Below are 22687 nucleotides of genomic sequence, written 5' to 3'. Positions count from 1 at the left end.
TACTGAGTCCGGTTAGTGTCTCTCCCTCCCTGATGTGTCACAGTGTTTGAAGCTCAGACTTCAGCTCATCAATTCTGATTTGTTGTTACTCAAGCAAACAACACTTGCTACAGATGTGGTAACTACGAACCACAGTGGGTCCACCAGCTGTTAGATCATGCAGTTACAACACAAAACCTGGGCCTACATTTATTTTATTTACCGAGTTCTTAATTTATCTTTTTAAAAATCTCACACTGGTCCTTTAGTTTATAACCTGTAAATATTTCTCCTGTTTACCTTCAATTTTTAATTAAGCTGTAATAGATAGTAAAATTAGTAGCTATGACCAACCAATGAACTCATAGTTCTATGGTGTCACTTTGGTGCTTGGCCCCGACTCCTGGGCTTCAAGTATCCTGTGTAGAGACCTTACAAACTATGAAGCAAAAAGCTTTCTTCTCTGCGCCAAGTTCCTGAGCAACCTCCAGATTCCCTGAGCTATATACTTACTTTGGCTGTGTCTCACCTGAGGTGTGATCTCTCTTTCCAGAAAGGAGCAGCTTTCTGTATTTTTAAGGCTTAGTATTCATACTGTATTTTCAAGGCTTAATGTTCTTAGTCAATATTGTGCTTGAACCTGCTACTGCTTGCCCCAGCATCAAGTCAATTCCTCCCACTGCCTACAGACAAAGGGGGTGGCCATGGGTACCCGCATGGGCCCAAGCTATGCCTGCCTCTTTGTAGGTTACGTGGAACAATCCCTCTTCCATAGCTACACTGGCCCTAAACCCCACCTCTTCCTCCGTTACATTGATGACTGTATCGGTGCCGCCTCGTGCTCCCATGAGGAGCTCGAACAGTTCATCCACTTCACCAACACCTTCCACCCCAACCTTAAGTTCACCTGGACCATCTCTAATACCACTCTCTCCTTCCTGGACCTCTCTGTTTCCATCTCTGGCAACCACCTAGAAACCGATATCCATTTCAAGCCCACCGACTCCCACAGCTACCTAGAATACACCTCCTCCCACCCACCTTCCTGCAAAAATGCCATCCCCTATTCCCAATTTCTTCGCCTCCGCCGCATCTACTCCCAGGATGAGGCATTCCACTCCCGTACATCTCAGATGTCCCCTCGTTTTTCGAGGGCCGCAACTCCCCCCCCCGCCCCCCCCCCCCCCCCCCCACCCCAACAGTGGTCGAGAACGCCCTCCACCGTGTCTCCCGCATTTCTTGCAACTCATCCCTCCCACTCCGTCCCTGCAATAAGAACCAAAAAAGAATCCCTCTCGTCCTCACGTACCACCCTACCAACCTCCGGATCCAATGCATCATCCTCCGACACTTCCGCCATCTGCAATCCGACCCCACCACCAAAGACATCTTTCCCTCCCCACCCTTATCTGCTTTCCGGAGGGACAACTCTCTCCGTGACTCCCTTGTCCGCTCCACACTCCCCTCCAGCCCCACCACACCCGGCACTTTTCACTGCAACCGCAGGAAGTGCTACACCTGCCCCCACACCTCCTCCCTCACCCCCATCCCAGGCCCCAAGTAGACCTTCCACATCAAGCAGATGTTCACCTGCACATCTGCTAATGTGGTATACTGCATCCGCTGTACCCATTGTGGCCTCCTCTACATCAGGGAAACCAAGCGGAGGCTTGGGGACCGCTTTGCAGAATACCTACGCTCGGTTCGCAATAAACAATTGCACCTCCCAGTCACGAGCCATTTCAACTCCCCCTCCCATTCCTCAGACGACGTGTCCATCCTGGGCGTCCTGCAGTGCCACAACGATGCCACCCGAAAGTTGCAGGAACAGCAACTCATATTCCGCTTGGGAACCCTGCAGCCCAATGGTATCAATGTGGATTTCACAAGCTTCAAAATCTCCCCTCCCCCTACCGCATCCCAAAACCAGCCCAGCTCGTCCCCGCCTCCCTAACCTGTTCCCACCTATCCCCTCCTCCCACCTCAAGCCGCACCCCCATCTCCTACCTACTAACCTCATCCCGCCCCCTTGACCTGTCCCTGGACTGACCTATCTCCTCCCTACCTCCCCACCTACACTCACCTTTACTGGCTCCATCCCCGCCTCTTTGACCGGTCTGTCTCCTCTCCACCTATCTTCTCCTCTATCCATCTTCTATCCGCCTCCCCCTCTCTCCCTATCTATTTCAGAACCCCCTTCCCCTCCCCCATTTCTGAAGAAGGGTCTAGGCCCGAAACGTCAGCCTTCCTGCTCCTATGATGCTGCTTGGCCTGCTGTGTTCATCCAGCTCTGCACCTTGTTATCTCTACTTATTGATTTACATGATTTAAAATATGTACTGCATATTGATTCAGTTGAGATTCATCATGTGCTCTATCCAGTGAGCACTGACTGTGTCTCTTTATGAGCACCACTCCGTTCTTAGCCCTCAGAATAAGTGATTTGGGTGCTTGGGTCACAGGTGGCCTTGTCTACACTGAAGAATTCAAGCACACCATGGTTGTCAGTGAGTTGCTAGATTTCCTGTGTTCCTTCCAACTACTGTCTGATTGTTTTGGTCAGGAGTTCAGCCTTGGCATTCATTTGCCAGTAAACCTGCTTTCTTTCCCTGGAGGTTTGGTGGTTTTTCCAGCTGAGGAGCATCTTGCCCTTGGGCATTAGTAGCTCCTAGATTCCATCATCATACTTATCAAACCATTCTTGTTGCCACCGTTACACTGACACTATATTGAATACTGCATCAGCGCTGCCTTGTGTTCCCACGAGGAGCTCGAACAGTTCATCAACTTTACTAACACCTTTCACCCCAACCTCAAAATCACCTGGACCATTTCCGATATTTCCCTCTCCTTCCTGGATCTCTCTGTCTCCATCTCTGGTGACCGCCTCAAAACTGACATCTATTTCATGCCCACCGACTCCCACAGCTACCTGGACTACACCTCCTCTCACCCACCCTCCTGCAAGATTGCGAACCCCTACTCCCAATTTCTCCGCCTCTGCCTTATCTCCTGGCAAGATAGAGCATCCTAGATGTCCTGCTATTTCAAGGACCGTAACTTGCCCCATCTAGTGATCGAAAATACCCTCAACTGCATCTCTTGCATTTCCCACACTTCTACCCTCACACCCCCTACCCAACAAAAATAAAGCCAAAATTCCCCCTTGTCCTCAAACATCACCCCATCAGCCTTCACATCCAGTGTATCATTATCCGCCACTTCTGCCACCTACAATCCAACCGTGCAACCAAAGAAATATTTCCCTCCCCACCCCTATCTGCCTTTCGTAGGGTCCGTGTTCTCTGCAACTCCCTCATCCGCTCCACAGTCCCCACTAACCCCACCACACCCGGCACTTTTCTCTTCAACCACAGGAAGCACTGCACTTGCCCCTACACCTCCCTCCTTACCTCCATTCAAGGCCCAAAAGAAACCTATCATATCAGACAGGGGTTCATCTGCGCATCTATCAACTTCCACTGCTCCCGATGTGGCCCTCTCTATATTGGTGAGACCAAGCATAGACTTGGAGACCATTTTGTAGAGCAACATCGCTCTGTACGCAGCAAACAACAGCACCTTCCAGTCACCAACCATTTAAACTTCCCCTCCCACTCCCTGGGTGACATGTCCATCCTGGGCCTCCTCCAGTGCCACAATGACACCACCCGCAAACTGGAGGAGCAACACCTCATATTCCGCCTCAGGAGCCTACAGCCCGATGGCCTAAATATGGAATTCACCAGTTTTAAAATCTTCCACCCCCGGCCTCATCTGATGTCCAACCCTCCCTGTCATCCCGCCTCTTTGACCTGACAGAACCTGTCCATCTTCTCTCACACCTATCCGTCCCTCCCATCCCACTGACCAATCCCCACCACTCCCTACCTGCACTCCCCTATCACCATCCCACCTGCCTTCCCCAGCCCCACCCCACCGACTCCCTTCTCCCTCCCCATTTCTGAAGAATGGTTCCAACCCGAAACGTCAACTTTCCTGCTCCTTTGATGCTGCTGTGTTCCTCCAGCTCCACACTGTGTTGTTTTAATCTCTTTTTGATGGGTTTAAGGGCAGATCAGGCATTCTGTGGTTCTAGTTCATTGGAATGTTGCCAGATTGACTGAGAAGCACTGTCTGAGTAGGAGTTTCTTCAGATAGTTCTTTAGTCTATTGACATTGAATTTAGACTTGAAATAGTCCAAATTAGCCAATGGTTGGTCCAGCTGTCATTGGTTCCTTTTCTTTTTTAAATGTATGTTGATGACACAAAATGCCATACTTTTCTGTTGGCCACTAATTTGTTTCTCTTCCTTTTACCTGAAAACCATAGTTTCAGGGGCTATTTGTGTAAAAATTCAATCACCATATTGGAGTAACTGTTCACTTAACTCAAAGGAATCAAGGAATCTTTTCTCTGCATGACATTCACCTTTTTAGTTCTGCAGAACAACAGCCTTTGTGGCTGCATTGATTTAATGACTCCATATGTTTAAATGGGCCTTATTAATAGTGCTTACTTCAATTTTAACGTTTGTTTTCTGTAGATGAATTGTGACCAGCCAGTTGATTTTAAAGAAGGAATGCAGTTAAGATTGAAAAGCTGAATTTCCTGTTGATTGTCTTTGTTTAGTTTTAAGGATCAAATAATTAATTTCATTATAAAACTCCTTAAGTCTGCTTGTAGGTTTGTATTTATTTTTAATTGTTTTGAAATCTTTCACCACTGGTTAATCCTGTGGTCCCTAATATTTTCTAAGTTTCTAGCATGTTTATAATTCTAAAAAAAACGAAGAAATTTGCATTAAATTTTGGAATTAAGTTTTTTTTTATTGTTGAACTCTTTCTATTATTTGTGTTGAAAATATTTCTATCTGGTATTTTCCTCCGTTCTCAAGCTGAATAAAATAGTTTCTCATAAATGAAGTAGGGTAGCAAGACTTGCTAGTATATTTTTTTCCTACTTCCTTCTCCAAGTCTTTTTAAAAATACTATTGTCCTCATAGTGACTTTTCTTCTGGCAAATGAAAGAATGTGATTAGTGATTTTTACTTGGGAACATTGTTGTTTTTAATCTAACGTCCGCACATATGTTCATTGTTGCAAAGATCACTGAAACTAATTATTGAAGTGAAAAGTGTGGCTGTTTCTAGAAGTTCCATTCTAGAAGTCTAGCAGCACAGAATCTAATAGTTTCCCAGAAAGTGACAATGTACTTTTATTAGCATTGACTTGGAAATTAAAAGCAATAGTGCAACTTAACCATAGACAGAAAGGGCAATTAATGCCCAAAGAAGTTATGAAGATTCACAATTTTCTCAACTCTAGGTTATGGATGCTTCATCCTTGAATATATTCAAGGCTGAGATAGACAGATTTTTGATCTCCCAGGGAATCTACTGATATGGAGGGTTGGGACAGGCAGGTAAGTGGAGTAGAAGCTGAATATCATGTGATCAAATTGAATGGCAGAGCAAACTTGAAGATCTGTATGGCCTGCTTTTACCCTTAGTTCTTGAGTTTCTACATACTTTAGATTGCGGTTTTTGTGGATGTACCAATTTTGGGAAAAATAATGTAATATTAACAATGACTGATTATATGATATAAAAATTTCTGGAAGTGCAAAGACAATAGAATCAAATGTGTCTACGATAGAACCTTATGCAAAACAGTGTAATTATTTTCAAGAGAAACAGAATTCAAAACAGAAACATTATGTTAAACTTTTATAGAACTTGATCAAATCATCAGAGTACTCTGCTCAGTTCTGATCTCCATTTATAAAAAGGAGTTAGAGATAAAAATAGGAAATAATAGTTGAGTTAGGCCTCTTTTCTCCAGAAAAGAGAAGTCCAAGAAGGGACTTGATGGCGGTCTTCAAACTTACGAAATTATTTGATGAGAAGCATGTATAGAATGTTTTTCTACTTGTGAGTAGCACACAGAGGCTATAAAAATTATAAGATAATTAATAAATTTAGCAATGAATTTAGGAGAAACGGTACTTACAGTGGTTCGAATTTAGAACTTGCTAACACTTGGCAAATTTCAGTCAATGACAGAGCCACTTAAAAAGCTGCTGGATAAGAACATAATAAGGGAAATAAATTGAAGGATATATTGATAAATTAGATAAAATTAGAGTGGATGAAGCTCATTTGGAGCATAAAAACAAGTCTCCAATTTTGATGCTGTATTTGGCCCTCAGGTAAGATTTCAATCTCATATCCACATCCACACCATCACACTGATTTCCACTCTATATTTACACCTCCACATTATCGCCTAACTCCAACCCACCTTAGCCATTTCTGTAATCTCTTGCAGCCCTGCAGCCCTACAGCCCTTTGTAATTTATCTGCTGCTCTAAACCTGGGCACTTAAGTATTCCTAGTTTTGATTGCTCCAGTATAAGTGGCCAGGCATTCAGCTGTCTAAGCCAGAAACTCTGGGATTCCTAACCTAGGACTGTCTGCTTCTCTATCCCTTTTTGCTCATTTAAATCTGTCCCTGAGTGAGCATTTGGTCATCACCCCAAATATCTCTTTATGTGGATCTGTATTTGTGTTCTAAATGCTCCTATTAATCACTTTGAGATATTTTACAATGTTAAATGTGCTGGATAATCATACGTTGTTGTTGTATAGATCTGCTGGAACAAATGTTGAGTTTCTGTGCTTAGATATGATGCATTAAGCCTTTGTACAGCACTTTTGTGACTTGAGATGAGCAATATTGGATCCAGCGTTTACCCATGTCTCTGTTGCTTCTTACAGTGATATTGGTATTGGTCAGTCCCAGGATGACAGTATAGTCGGGTTGAAACAGTCCAGATATATTGCACCTGCATTGCCTGTAAGTGGCACCTTATCATCCAGTAATCCTGACCTGTTGCAGTCTCATCATCGCATTCTTGATTTTAACACTACACCAGGTGAGTGCTCATTTATTCCAAAGTAAGATTCTTGTTGTTGTGTCTTTTGGATAGCTGTTTTATATATGTTTTTGAGGGGGAAGAAAACTCATTGTCACTAAGTTTATTCTTTGTGGTACACAGAAGTAGTTATTCTGAAAAGTAATTATCAGTATGGATATAATAGAGTTCAGTGCTTGAAAGGGAGAGATGTGAAACAGTTTTAAATTCTAGGCTTAGATAAGGCTGTTGAGTGCGATGAGACAGAAACTTTTCACAATTAACTGTAAGCGACTGTGAATGAGTAAAATCACCGAAGATCAGTTCAAGGTGTTCAGAAAAAAAAATTATTCAGAACCAGCTTAGACATTTAAGTGGCAGGTAATCTACGTGCCAAACAAAACTTCTGTGGCTAACAAAAGAGCTGGAAAGATACAAAGAACATCAAAGTGTGACTAAACAAAGTTACAAAAAGAGAGAATGAAAAGCTTGCAGGAAATGTCAGAGAATACAATGTGTGCAATTTTTGCAGTTGTGATGTCACATTTGATCCTGAGGTGAGCTTACTAAACTAAAAATTGGTAATAGTCGTTGCGGACCTGCCAAATTTCCTTAGCCTCCTGAAGAAGTAGAGATGTTGTTGTGTTTTCTTGACTGCGTCAACATGGGTGGAACAGGATAAATTGTTGGTGACCTAGGAATTTGATGCTCTCGACCATCTCCACCTCATCTCCATTGATGTGGATAGGGGCTTGCCCTCCTCCTTGCTTCCTGAAGTCAATGACCGGCACTTTCATTTTGCTGACATTGAGTGTGAGATTGTTGTCTTTATAGCATGCCACCAGCACTCTCTCTTTCCAGTATTCTGTTTGGCCATTGCCTTTTGGTAATACAAAAAAGGGCAGGACTTATACAATTAATGGTAGGGCCCTGGGTAGTGTTTTAGAATAGAGAGACCTAAGGGTTCAGGTACATAACTCTTTGAAATTTGTGTCAACAAATAGACAGGGTGCTTAAGAAGGCATTTACCATGCTTGCCTTCATTGCTCAGAACTTTGAGTACAGGAATTGAGAAGTCATGCTGAGATTGTACAGGACGTTGGTGAGGCCTTTTCTGGAGTACTATGTGCAATTCTGGTCACCCCGTTATAGGAAGGATATTATTTAAACTGAAGAGGGTTCAAAAAAGATTTACCAGAATGTTGCTGGGCATGCAGCGTTTGAGATATTACAGAAGTACTGGAAAATCTGGGACGTTTTTCACAGGAGCGTAGGAAGTTGAGGAATGACCTTATTGAGGTTCATAAAATCATGAGGGACATAGACAAGGTGAATAGCAAGCATCTCTTCCCTAGTGTGGAGGTGTTCAAACTAGGGGGCGTATTTTTAAGGTGGGAGAAGAACATTTTAAAAAGGACATGAGGAGCAACTTTTGTACACAGAGTGTGAACTGCCAGAGGAAGTGGTTAATGCAGGTACCGTTAGTGTTGAAAAGACATGTGGATAAATGCATGAATGAAAAAGGTTTGAAGGGATATGGGTCAAAAGCAGGTAAGTGGGACTAGTTTAGTTTGGAAACATGGCCGGCATGGACTAGTTGGACTAAAAGGTCTGTTTCTGTGTTGTATGACTCTGACTCTAGGAAGTGGTAAAGGCAAGTACAGTTACAATTGCAAGTAAGCGTAGCTCATGACTAGCTTCGTGAAAGACAGCACAACCCCCTGCCCCCACCAGTTTTGCATGTAAATCCTGTAGCCAAGGGATTGAGTATAATGCAGCTGTGAGAAGCTGTTTACCATTTGTTTAGAATCCCCACAAAGGCAGACCAACCCTCGGGCATCAAAATCAGTACGACTGGTGCTCCCCATTCCACAGGTTGGACTGATTTGATGATTCCTTGACTTTCTAGCCTTTTGATTTCTGCCTCTATATTCGCCCGCAAAGCAAATGGCATTGACCTTGCAGAATCATGAAATTGTTTCCTGGTCAAACGTTACCTTCCAATTGGCAAGAAAGAGATAAGGACAGGATTAAATTGTATGTATGTAAATGCACAAAGTATAATGAACAAAATTGGGGAACTGGAAGCAGAAATTGCTCTGAGGGGATATGACATAGTCACATTGACAGAAATGAGGCACAAGCCAGAGCAGGACTGGATACTTAACATTCTGGTTTATAAAGCTTTAAAGTTGAAACAGGGTGGGTAAAATGGAAGGAGGCAAAGCAGTCTAGGTCAAAGATTTTGATAAAGATAACATTGCCTTCGAATGAGATGCAGTTCCTGAATTAGACTCTATATGGTCAGAGGTGAGAAATAGGAAGGGAGCAGTGACCTATTATAGACCTCCAAACTGTGAGGAGGAAGTAGAAGAGAGCATTTGTAGGCAGATTATGGAAGTCAGCAGGACAAGTAGGGTTGTGATAGTTGGTGATTTCAATTACCTGAAAGTATAATGGGAAAGGTAGTGTGTCGGGCACAGAAGGGAGAAATTCCTGCAAAGTGTGCCGGAGAACATTTAGGAACAGTACATCTCCACTCCTACCTCCAGCTGTGCTGGATCTGGTGTTAGGAAATGAGGCAGGCGAGGTGGAGAACATCAGAGTTGGGAAGCATTTGAGAAATAGCAGTCATAACATAATAAGGTTGAATATTAAATTGTAAAAGGATAAAAATCAGTCTGTGATTAAAATCCCAGACTGGAAAAGCAGATTTTAGGGTCTAAAAGTTAAATTGGAGCAGATTGATAGGAAAAGCATTTGGTGGATGAAACAATGGATTAAAAACAAGAGAATTTAAAAGGAGAGATGAATAGGGTGCAAACTAGGTACATACCCTTGGGAAGTATATGTGGGGTATCCAAAGCTACAGTACCCTGGATGACTAAGGATCTTGATGAGAAAATAAGGAAAAGAAAGGAGGCATTTGATGCATACTGGGAAGGATAGAGCGGAGACCACAAGGAACAAGCAGTGTAAAATGCTTACAGGATGTGGGCAGAGGGACTAATGCTTCCATCTTTACCAAATTGGAAAATGGTGACAATGACAGAGTTAAAAATTTGGGCATTGAGTAGCTGAGCAATATAGTGATAAATAAAGAAGAGGTGCTAAAAAGGCTGGCAAAATTCCAGGAAGTCACCAGGCCCAGATGCTAAGAGAAGTAAGGGAGCAAATTGCAGAGCCATTGACAAAAATTTTCCAGGCCTCTCTGAACACGGGATCAATCCCAGGGAACTGGAGGATTGCAAATGTGACACTGTTGCATAAGAAAGGGGCAAAGGATAACCCAGGAAACACAAAAATGTCAGCTTTACGTCAATAGTGGGCAACCTGATGGAGGCTATAATTAAGAATAAGGTAAATATAAACTAAGAAAAGTAAGTTAATGGCTTTGCCAAGGGCAGGTCATGTATGACAAATTTAACAGTTCTTTCACAAGGTGACACAAGCAGCAGATGAGGGTAATGCTATGGATATTGTATATATGGGCTTTCAGAAAGCATTTGATGCAGTGCCACATGGCAGGTTGGTTAGTCTATTAGAAATGTTTGGGATTGATGGTTCATTGGCAGCATGGATTACAAGTTGGCTAAAAGATAGGAAGCAGAGGGTTGGTATATATGGACATTTCTCCGACGGAAGTTGGAAGTGGTGTTCTCCCAGGGATCGGTGTTGCGACTTGGAGATGGATGTTGAGGGCAAAATCTCTAAATTTGCAGATGATACTGAGCCAGGGAGAATAGTGAATTGTGAGGATGATGCAAAGTGACTTCAGAGGAACATTAACAAGATGGACAAATGAGCAGACACCTGGCAGATGAATTTCAATGCAGAGAAATGTGAGATAATGCATTTTAGTAGAAGGAACATGCAGAGATAATACAGTCTCAACGGTACAACTTTGAGGGGAACTAGGAGCCGAGGGACCTTTGGTGTTCAGGTGCATAATCTCTGAAGATGACCAGGCAATTTGAAACAGTTCTTAACAAGGCTTATCATATCCTTGGGTTTATAAATAGAGGAATAGAGTATAAAAACAAGGAAATGATGCTACACCTCTACAAGTCATTGATCAGACCATATTTAGAGGATATGTTCACTTCTGGGCACCTTATTTAAGGAAGGATGTTAAAGCCTTGGAGAAAGTGCAAAGAAATTTACTAGAATGATACCAGGAATGAGGGATTTAGATAGAAGGAAAGATTAGAGAAATTGGGTAACAAAGGATATTCTGTTTCCACTAGTTCATATGTCAATAACTAGGGGTCACAATTTCAAGATTGTCCGCAAGAGAACTAGGAGTGAGATGAGGAGAAACTTCTTTACTCAGAATTGTTAGGATTTAGAATGAGAATGGTGGATTCTGTGAAGTTTGAAGAGACCTGGATACATATTTGAAAATGATGAATTTAATGGGCTACCGAGGTAGGGCTGGAGAATGGGGTTAACTGGGTAGCGCTTTGGGAGCCAGTACAAACATGATGAGTTGAATGCATCTTTTTGTACTGTAAAATTCTATAAGTGCTCTAATCCTATTTTCTAGCCCTCGTATGCCTTGGTGTTGCAAGTGCACATCTAAATACTTCTTAAATATTATGAAGGTTTCTGCTTCTACCACCAGTGTGTTCCAGATTCCCACTATCCTCTGGGTTAAAAAAAAGATATTTGTCACATTTCCAGTAAATCTTCTGCCTTTTACCTTAAATCTATCCCCTTGGTCATTGATCCCTCCATCAGGTTTCTTCCTGTCTACCCTATCTATGCCATAAGTCAGCTGCTCTACTGACATCACTATCCTAGCTGTTCTAGTGCATGAGCCACAGAAAGTAAGTATGCAGGTATAACAAATAATTAAGATGGCTATTAAAAGCTATCCTTTATTATGACAGGAATTGAACATAAAAGTAAGGGCACTTCCATTATAAAGGTAAAGCTGCCATAGTCTTAACAAATGATAGGGCTGCTGTCTCAACAGAGCGTGACGACTGTGGTGGTTTATTCTGAAGGCCATCATGCCTCCAGTTTGGGGAGAAGTTGTGAAGGATGAGTCCTTTATGGTCGACTTAACCCATGTGGCAGTTGAACCCACGCTGTTGGCATCACTCTGCATCGCAAACCAGACATATAGCCAAATAATTTCTACAACTCCCATTATACAGGGCACTTGTGAGACCACAGCTTGAATACAATATGCAGTTCTGGTTTCCTTATGTAAGGAAGAATATAAATGAGTTGGAAGCAGTTCAAAGAGGAATGAGTGTCAACTGGTGCTTGACTAGATTGTGGGAAGTTCTCCAAATGTTGGCAAAGTGCCCATTATCTTAGTAAGGAGGGCTTTACAGGATCATCAGCCTTGGTCAGTGGCAAGTGTTTTGCCTGTTTATTCTTATTTGGGTTTTCTGTTGCAATTTACTACAACTGAGTGGCTTTCTAGACTAGCCTAGATCAGATCAGAGTAGTTTGGATCTGGAGTCCTATGTGAGCTAAGGACAGCCGGTTTCCTTCTGTAAAGGGCATTATGAACCAAATGTATTATTTGCAATGACAATCCTGTAGTTTCATGGTCACCATCACCGTGACTAGCTTTTTATTCCAGATTTCAAATGTAACACCTCTGTTTAAAAAAGGAGAGAGGAAATGATAGGCTAGTTAGTCTAACAGCTGTCACGGAGAGTGCTAGAATTCATCATTAAGGAAGTAATAGCAGAATATTTTGAAAATTATAATACCATTGAGCAGAGTCAGCCTGGTTTTATGAAAGGAAAAACATTTTTGAATAATATTTTGAGGAAGTAGCAAGCAGGATAGATAAGGGAGACCAATAAATGTGGTATATTTGGGCTTCCAAAATGCATTGAAAAATGTGACAGCACAAGAGCTGCAGTGTTGGTGGTAATGTTTAGTGTGGTTATAGGATTGTTTAGCTAACAGGAAACATTTGGGTTAAATGTGTCATTTTCAGGTTAACTACTTAATTAATGGAGTGGCACAGAAATCTGTACTAGGGCCTCAACTATTACAATATAAATTAATGTCATTGCTGAACGGGCCAAGCATGTGGTAGCTAAATTTGCTGATGACAAAGATAGGTAGACAAAGCAAGTTTGCCAAAATGATTCTAGAATCTGAATCTAGAAGACCTGACCCACCAATTTTCTGAGGATGAGGGAAGAAAATGCAGGAGTTATTTTGTACATTTGCTGTTCACAGAGACAACAACATGTTTAATTGTGCAGCTGCCTTCACTCTGAAATCATTTTCACCACTGGGTTTCTGAATTAAGGCTTGTAGAATTTGAGGAAAAGGTTGAAACCTACCGGAATTCTTTTGTTTGGATTGTTAAGAACAGACATGAATGTGTATAAAAGATGATGAGGTCTGTGGAACTGTAAAATTGTCAAGTCAATTAAATGTTGTGTTCGTAAAATTTTGCAACAAAATGTAGCCCGCTGTTTGAAAAAGACTAGGTGCTTACAATCTCAGTAGTTGTTTGTTGACCGAGGCATGGGGTTTTCGTTATAATATTTGTACTGCTTGACCACTTTTACGACCTATAATTATCATAGCACCAGTGGAGCGTTTACCTCAGGTTTTAGAGTAGATTTGTAGCTCAGGTTGTGGATGTTGTGGTTGGTTAGCTCGCTGAGCTGGTTCATTGTTTTTCTGCAGACGTTTCATAACCCTGCTGGGTAACATCATCAGTGCAGCTTCCGATGAAGCGCTGTTGGATTTTCCCACCTGTTATTTGAACTCTGGAGTCTGTTGAGCTGGATTACATCATTTCCGGTTTTCTTTCGCAGTGGAGTATATATGGGGTTGAGCTCTATGTGTTTGATGATGGCTTTCTTCGTGGAGTACCAGGCTTCTAGGGTTTACCTGCAAGTTCACAGTTTGATTGTCTGTTCCAAGTGGTTAGCAATAAGTTAGCAGTCTTTGAAATGGGGCTATGAATGTAAATATTTTTAGATAAGAATAAATATTTCAAGGGATTTAAATGCATAGAATGAGCTTTTATCAAAGTAAGTGTCTATTTGTTACAGTGAAGTTTGTCATGGATTCTTAAGTGATATCTTATGTCATCTTAGCATGGTTTTCCTAATGCAAGGCTGTGGGTGAGTTGGTATGGAGAATGTGAGGGTAATATCGTTGCTAGAAAGTTAGCAGAAGGGCTGTAATGATCCACGATACTGAATGGATAAGTCATGCATTAACATGGAGGGTATAAGGGACCATGTGTGTGGGTAAAGGAATGAGTTGGCATTGATCAAGCATGTGGAAACTTGTAAGCTAGAGGCTCATGCCATTTCTATTGTAACTGGAACCAAGTCCCAAAGCACTGAGGTGTTTCTTTGAAAATCCTACCTCAGAACTTTAGTATCTGTTACTAACGATCTCCAAACTTTTTCTAGGAATAGTGGGCCTGACTCCAGTCGGTATTCCCTGCCCCTGAATAAAGATCTGGCTGTTCAGGGAAGTTTTTCCTGAGTCGTGGAAATTTCCTTACTCTACACCCTCAATTTGAAAGCTCCATTTAAGTAGCTGTTTTTCTTTTATTCCTGCCACAGTGGACAAGTTCTTTTCTCCCCACATTATATTCACATTGCCAAGTTCTTGGAGAGAGACTGCAGAAGTATGTGGTCCAGAGGGATGTGGATATCCTGATACATGAATCCCAAAAAAGTTGGCATGCAGTTGCATGAGAAAGGGAAGAAAGAAAGTATTCTTAATGCAGTACAGAGCCTTAGTGTGACAAAATCTTAGATGAAGGAGTCAAAGATTGTAGAGGGCAGGCACAAAGAAAGATGGAATTAAAGTCACAATCCGATTAAGCATTGTCTTAGTAAATGGTACAGCAGGATCCAGGAGCTGAATGGTGTACTCCTTACACTTGCACCTTTCTGATGATATTACTTGTTAATTAGATGGTTGGATTTGAATTTGTCTCAGGAGCATTGGTCCAGGCACTGGTTACTACTACATGTTTCAATTGATCACTGCAGTGGTGCTTATGAGTTATTTCCCTTTCATAACTGAAACCAGTAAGGCATAGTTAGCAATCCACGTTATATGTTAATGATGTGGCTGAAGGAACAGAGGACACTGTTTTTAAGTTTGCAGGTGACACAGGTGACTGAAGGGACAAGTAATGTTGAGGAAGAGGACTTGGACACTGGGAAGGTGGGCAAAGAATGGGCAGATGGAATGCAGTATAGGAAAGTGTGAGGTTATGCCCTTTGCTGGAAGAATGGAGACGTAGACTCTCCCCATTTAGAAAATAGACTTCGAAATCTGAAGCACGAAGGGACGTGGGTGTCCCAGTTCAGGATTCTGTTGATGCTAACATTCAGGTTCAGTTGACAGTTAGAAAATCAAATACACTGTCTAGCATTCATTTCAAGAGAGCTAGGAGACAAGAGCAGGGATGTACTGCTGAAGCTGTACAGGGCAGCTTTAAGGAAGAATGTGCTGGCATTAGAGGGGGTCCAGAGGAGGTTTACAAGAACAATTCCGTGGTTTAAGGGCTTGTCATTTGAGGAGCAGTTGAGGACTCTTGGTCTGTACTCAATGGTGTTTAGGAGGAGGAGGGGGAAACATATTGAAGTTTACAGAATACTAAGGGACCTGGATAGATTGGACATAGAGATAATGTTTCCACTAGTAGGAGAAACTAGGACCCAAGTGCACATCTGCAGAGTGAAGGGACAATCCTTTAGAAGCATAATGAGGAGGAATTTCTTCAGCCAGAGGGTAGATAACCTGTGGGACTCATTGCCACAGAAGGCTGTGGAGGCCAAGTCATTGAGTGTATTTAAGACAGAGATAGCTAGGTTCTTGATTGGTAAGGGGTTTGAGGGTTACAGGGAGAAGGCAGGAGAATGTATTGAGAAAAAGCAGTGGTCAAATGACAGAGCCATTCTTTTCCTGTATCTTATGGTCTAATTCAACAGTTGTATAATCATTTCGAAGAAAACATTTTTTGTTTTCTTTGCGACTTCTTTGAAATTTTCGAAAATTCAAAAAATATTGATAAAATAATCCTAACTATGTCTAAATAATCACTGCTGCCACTTTGATATCCTTGTTCAAAGGGAATTTGATGATGTTCTTTTATAATATGATTTGCACATTTTATTTTCACTTGCTCCATTGTTGGTCTTAGGTCAAGAAAATTGAGTCATCTCGGTCAAATTTGCTATGGGCAGTATTACACAGTAGTAACCTCGTATGGTGCAGTAGACATGAATTCAATAATCTGCTCTTAGTGTGAAAGAAAGATAGGATGTTTAATGGAAATCTTATAGTAAAATGCTTTTTGTAAGATGCAGCAAACTAATAGAAGAGAACAAAAACAAAGTTGCTGGAAAAGCTCAGCAGGTCTGGCAGCATCCGTGAAGGAAAAAGGAGTTAACATTTCGGGTCCAGTGACCCTTCCTCAGAACATGTGTAGTCGAAGAGCAGCTTTGCAAAACATTGTAGTTTTGATTCAGATATATAATTTATTGAACTGTCATCTTCTCCATCAAACAGAAAAGTATAGCAATATTAGTTCTGCATTAATAAGTTTTGATGAGTTTCTCCAGCAATTTCTGTTTTTGTTTTAGTTCTGCATTAATGTTTTCTCTGAGATTAGTTGTGTATGTGTAGTGATTAGAACCAGGACCAGATGGATCTCATTGACTGTGAAATCCTTGATTGGGGTTGTTAACCTGGATCAACCAGAGAGCCTTGGCGAACAGATATAAACAGGAAATTCAGATGGTCTCCTCAGTCTAGGGACTGGTCAGAGCCCATGTACTGTGCACATGTGAAATAACAGATGATTTTGTGACAGGATACTGGTGTTTGTGCAGTTATTTCATATGACTATACTCTATACCATCCTATTGACCAAACAAAAAATAGCTAAAAAATTAATTACTAATCAAAGAATAAGACTTCTAAGAGTGATTGCATAACCTGACATCTTCAATCAGCTATTCTACTCAGTAAGTGCATTTCAAGCAAAAGCACATAGGGCATGCACTGCTTAGGGTGCCAAATAAGCAAATTAATCTGTACGCTCTTTAATGACAAATATTACCTCATCTCTTGTTATGTTAAAAGCTTTTATCCACTTTGCTATCCTTCACCTACAATAATATATAGAAATTTTAAATTTGGTGGCAAAATTGCCATTACCTAAATTTAGATGATTTTTCCAGTGTATTTTACTAAACGCAGAACAGAGTACACAAAGAATTAATATACATAAACTTAAGAACTATATTTTAGAAATATACCACCAAATTTTAGTTGACCAGAAAAGATTATTTTAATAACCCCAGATTCTGTATTCAACAGCAAAGGAATGGGCCTCATTGTTTCATTACATTTAGAACTGCTTATGGACTTTTTGTGGACTTCTGACAGCCATTTTATAGTTAGTTGAAATCAAAGGGGTATCCTTTACAGGGAACTGTAACCTGTGTTAGGGCAGCACAGTGGCTCAGTGGTTAGCACTGCTGCCTTATAGCGCCAGGGATCTGGGTTCAATTCCAGCCTTCCTGTCTATGTGGAGTTTGTATATTATCCGTACCAGTTTTTGCATCTTTCCAGTTTAATAACATCCTTCCAAAAGCAGGGCGACCAGAATTGGACGCAGTACTCCAAATATGGCCTCACCGGTATCTTATACAGCTATAACATGACATCCCAACTCCTGTACTCAGTGCTGTGACCGATGAAGGCAAGTATGCCAAATGCCTTCTTCATCACCCTGTCTACCTGTGATGCCACTTTCAAGGAACTATGTACTTGTACCCCTAAGTCTCTCTGTTCGCCAATGCTCCCCAAGGCCCTCCATTAACTGTGTAAGTCCTGCACTGGTTTGTCTTACCAAAATGAAACACCTCATATTTATTTGAATTAAACTCTGTCTACCATTCCTCGGCCAACTGCTCCAGCTGATCAAGATCCCATTGTACTCTTAAATTACCTCCTTCGCTGTTCACTGTACCATCAATTTTGGTGTCGTCTGCAAACTTACTAACCACACCTCCCATATTCTAATCCAAATCGTTGATATAAATGACAGACAACAGTGAGCCAGCACCAATTCTTGCAGCACTCTTCTGGTTACAGGCCTCTAATCTGAACAACACTCTACCACCACCCATTTCTCCTACTGTCAAACCAATTTTGTGTCAACTGGCTAGCTCTCCCTGGATCCCATGTGACATCACCTTACTAACCAGAACTTCTCAAAGGTCTTGCTCAAGTTCATGTAGACAACGTCTACTGCTCTGCCTTGATCTATTTTCTTGGTCAACTCTTCGAAAACCTCAATCAGGTTTGTGAGACATAATTTCCCATGCACAAACCCATGCTGACTATCCCTAATCAGTCCTTGCCTTTCCAAATGCGTGTAGATAGTGTCTGAAGAATCCCATCCAACATCTTACCCACCGCTGACATTAGGCTCACTGGTCTGTAATTTCCTACCTTTTCCTTGCAGTCTTTCTTTAAGAATGGCACAACATTAGCCACCCTCCAGTCTTCTGTACCTCACCCGTAGCTCTCGATGATGCAGATACCTCTGCTAGAGGTCCTTCAATTTCTTTGCTAGCTTCCCACAATGTCCTGGGTTACACTTGATCAGGTCCCAGCATTTTAAGACCTCCAGCACCTCCTTGTTTATAATGTGGACTCTTTTCAAAGCATCTCTGTTTATTTTTCTGCTTTCTCTAGCTTCTGTGTCTTTCTCCACAGTAAATACTGATGAGAAATATTAGCTTAGGATCTCGCCCATCTCCTGTGGCTCCACACATAGATGACGTCGTTGATCTTTTCTCTCCCTAGTTAGTCTTTTGCCCTTAATATACTTGTAGAATCTGTTTGGATTCTGCTTTACCTTACCTGTCAAAGCTATCTCACATCTCTTTTTTGCCCTCCTTTTTTTCTCTGAAGTGTACTCCTACACTTGCTATACTCCCCAAAGGATTCACTTGATTCCAGCTCCCTATACCTGACACATGCCTCCTCCTTTTTCTTGACCACAGCCTCAGTATCTCCAGTGTTCCCTATTCCTACCAACCATGCCCTTCACACTAACAAGAATATGCTTGCCCTAAACACTTGTTATCTCACTTTTGAAAGCCTCCCACTTGCTAGATGTCCCTTTACCTCTGAACAGCCTCTCCCAATCAACCTTTGAAAGATCCTGTCCAATACCATCAAAATTGGCCTTGCCCCAATTTAAAAATTTAACTTGTGTACCAGGCCTGTCCTTTTCCATAAATATTTTAAAACTAATAGAATTATGGTCACTGGTCAAAATGCTCCCCCACTAGTACCTCAGTCACTGAAAGTCTTCCTGATCAGTCACTGAACTTTTCCTGAACACGCTTAACAAATTCCTCCCCATAACGAACCCTTAACAAAATGGCACTTTCAGTCTATGTTTGGAAAGTTAAAATCACCCACTAGTACAACCCTACTATTCTAACAACCATCTGCAATCTCCTTTCATATTTTCTACTCAATTTCTGCTGATTATTGGGGGGCCTATAGTATAATCCCATTAAAGTGATCACCCGCTTCTTATATCTTAGTTCCACCCATATAACTTCACTGGACAATCCCTCAGGAATATCCATTCTTAGTACTACCATGATGTTTTCCCTAATCAGAAACACCACTCCCCTGCTCTCTTGCCTCCCATCTATCCTTCGTATAGCATCGGTATCCTGGAACATTGAGCTGCCAGTCCTGTCCCTCCCTCAGCCATGTTTCTGTAATAGCTATACTATTCCAGTCCCATATTCCCAACCATGCCCTGAGGTTGTCTGGCTTACCTATCAGGTCTCTTGCATCGAAATAAATGCACTTTAATTTGTCAACCTACCCTCAGTCCCTGCTGTGTTCTTGCCTGCCTGATCTATTTAACTTGCTATCTCTAACTTCTACATGAGCCTCAACCTTCTCTTTTGCCTCACTACTCTTTAGGGCCCCACCCTCTGCCAGACCAGTTTAAACCTTCCCGAGTAGCTTTAGCAAATCTCCCCACCAAGTTACTGGCTCCCTTCCAGTTCAGGTGCAACCAGTCGCTTTTGAATATATTCCAATAATCCAGAAATGTGAATCCTTGCCCCCTGCACAAGCTCCTCAGCCAAGCATTAATCTGCCCTCTTCTCCTACTCCTACTCTTGCTTGCACGTGGAACCAGGAGTAATCCAGAGATTGCTATCCTTGTGACACTATTTTGACATCAGTGAAGATTTATCATGTTGTTAAACATTGACACGCACCTGAATGCTCAGGCCCTAACTGCTTCTAATGTTTTTAATGGCTAATTAGTGATAAAATTCAGAAACTTTACATCCCAGCTTTTTAATACTATGGCTACTGGTGTAATGAAACCTATGGAGGATCAGAGAAAATGGAACAGAAAATTTCATGTACTAACACTAGAGATTTTGGTTTAATTTACTTCAAAATTATGGTGAATGCTGATCTCCTCCTCATTATTTTTAGCATGAGATATGGACTTTTATGGATTAAACTTTGGGTCTTTTTGAATATATGTATTGAATATTTTGCACAAATTGTTCTGTTAACGAAAGAGAGATTGTAACAAAAATTATTTTTTATTTCCAACATAGTCAAGCATAGAAGTAGAAGATAAATGTTGCATTAGGTATTGAATGCTTTCAGGCTCCAAGTAAATTTTAAAATGAATACTTGGCCCCACTGACAGGCTGATGTACATATTGTCTCATTTCTAAGAATCACTGTCTTGTTAACAAAACTCTTTGCTCTTTCCAAAGTCTGTGAATGAGGATCCTTTTGCCAGGTGATAGTTGATTTCAGTATCCAACATAGTGTTAGTGGAGAGGACACCCCTGTTAATGAACAGGAAGAAAATATGGTAATATTATTGTATATTTTGCAATAGTGTGGAGAAGGCTTGATACATACAACCATACATACAAAGCCTGCCCTGCCATTCTGTGAGATCATAACCACAAATCCACATTCTTACCTACCTCCGACAACCTCCATTTGCTTAATAAATGCTTTAACAATGTTTGAGGAATGTGCTTCCACCACTTTTTAGGAAGAGAATTCCAAAGATTCTCAAATCTCCAGAGAAAAATCTTCGCCTCATCTCTCTTTTAAATGGGCAATTCTTAATTTTTAAACCGTGACCCCCAGTTCTAGATGCTCCCATAAGAGGAAACATCCTCTTCGTATTTACCCTATCCAAGATCCTTGGGATCTTCTGTGTTTCAATCAAGTCATTTACTATTCTAAACTCCAGTGGATACAAGCCTAACCTGTCCAACCCTTTCCTCAGAAGACAACATCCCCATTCCAGGTGTTAGCTTTGTAAACTTTCCGAAACTGCCTCCAACACAGTTACATCCTTGCTTGAATAAAGTGACCATTACTGTACATGATAAGTGTTCTGTGTAACTGAAACATAACCTTTCTACTTTTGTATTAAATTGTCCTTGCAATAAATGGTAACATTCTGTTAGCTTTTCTAATTACTTGGAATTCATGTATTAGGACACCCAGATCCCTCTGCACTTCGGAGCTCTTCAATCTCTTGCCATTTAGACAATATGCTTTCGTCTTATTCTTCCTGCCAAAATGGCCTTTCATGATCACCCCACATTATACTCCATTTGTCACATATTTACTTGCTCACAAAATTATTGATACCTTTTGTAGCCTCCTTATGTCTTCTTCACAACTTAATTTCCGAAATAACTTTGTATGGCTTGATGAATCAGCTAGTCTTTTCCTGCCCACTGATTTCATATGTTCATACAACCTTAATAAAGTACTCTATCTTTATGCTATCCATGTATTCAGTTTGTTTTCCTTTTGAACAGAGCTACCAGATCAAGTTTTAAGAGTTTTCAAAGCTGACCAACAAAGTCGCTACATAATGATCAGCAGAGATACCACTGCAAAAGAAGTGGTCATTCAGGCAATTCGTGAATTTACCTTAACTGCTGCTCCTGAATCATACTCGCTGTGTGAAGTCTCTGTCACTCCTGAAGGTGTTATCAAACAAAGAAGACTTCCAGACCAATTATCGAAGCTTGCTGACCGAATCCAGCTTAGTGGCAGGTAAAGATGATGAAGTTACCAGAATACAGGTTCTTTCAAAGAATGCAATAAAAATAAGTTTGTTTTGCTCTATTTTACATTAGGAAAATATTAAGTTTGAATTGCATCTCCACATTGTTCACAGGTGTAATACATACCAGCATAGCAGCAGGTCAACTTCCGGGTCAAATCGCTCCGTATTTCGGGTGAATTTCTTTTCAGTTTTTTTGAATTCATTTTGCCAAGTATTATTTTTCCATTTCAATTAGTTACAAATTTGTTCCCAGCCACCTGTTCAGGAGATGGCTATTGTGGAGTGCATTAAAAAATGAGTTAATTTACTCATGGGAGCACAGTGGCTCAGTGGTTAGCACTGCTGCCTCAGTGTTCAGTTCCACCCTCCGGTGACTGTCTGTGTGGAGTTTACACATTTTTCCCGGGTCTGCATGCTTTGGTTTCCTCCCACAGTCTGAAGATGTGCAGGTTAGTGGATTGGCCATGCTAAATTGCCCATAGTGTACAGGGATGTGCAGGCTAGGTGGATTAGTCATGGGAAGTACAGGGTTACAGAGATAGGATAGGTGGTTGGGTCTGGGTGAGATGCTCTTCAGAGGGTCGGTGTGGACTCAATTGGCCAAATAGCGTCCTTCCACACTGGAGGGAGTCTGTGATTCTCTGACTCTATAATAT

The 22687-nt window shown here is 41.4% G+C and overlaps 1 protein-coding gene across 1 annotated transcript in view; it reads left to right on the top strand.

Moving 5' to 3' along the window:
* Nucleotides 1-22687, top strand: part of LOC125480966 (rap guanine nucleotide exchange factor 2-like) — a 105018-nt gene that overhangs the window by 2768 nt on the left and 79563 nt on the right. Inside the window, exons 2-3 of the mRNA XM_048608389.1 lie at nt 6759-6916; nt 21778-22018. Of these exons, the coding sequence (XP_048464346.1) occupies nt 6759-6916; nt 21778-22018 (399 nt within the window). The remainder of the gene's footprint in view (nt 1-6758; nt 6917-21777; nt 22019-22687) is intronic.

The sequence above is a fragment of the Rhincodon typus genome, chromosome 1, assembly GCF_021869965.1.
Source record: "Rhincodon typus isolate 14 chromosome 1, sRhiTyp1.1, whole genome shotgun sequence".
NCBI classification, from domain to species: domain Eukaryota; kingdom Metazoa; phylum Chordata; class Chondrichthyes; order Orectolobiformes; family Rhincodontidae; genus Rhincodon; species Rhincodon typus.
This window is presented reverse-complemented; position numbering and strand designations above follow the sequence as displayed.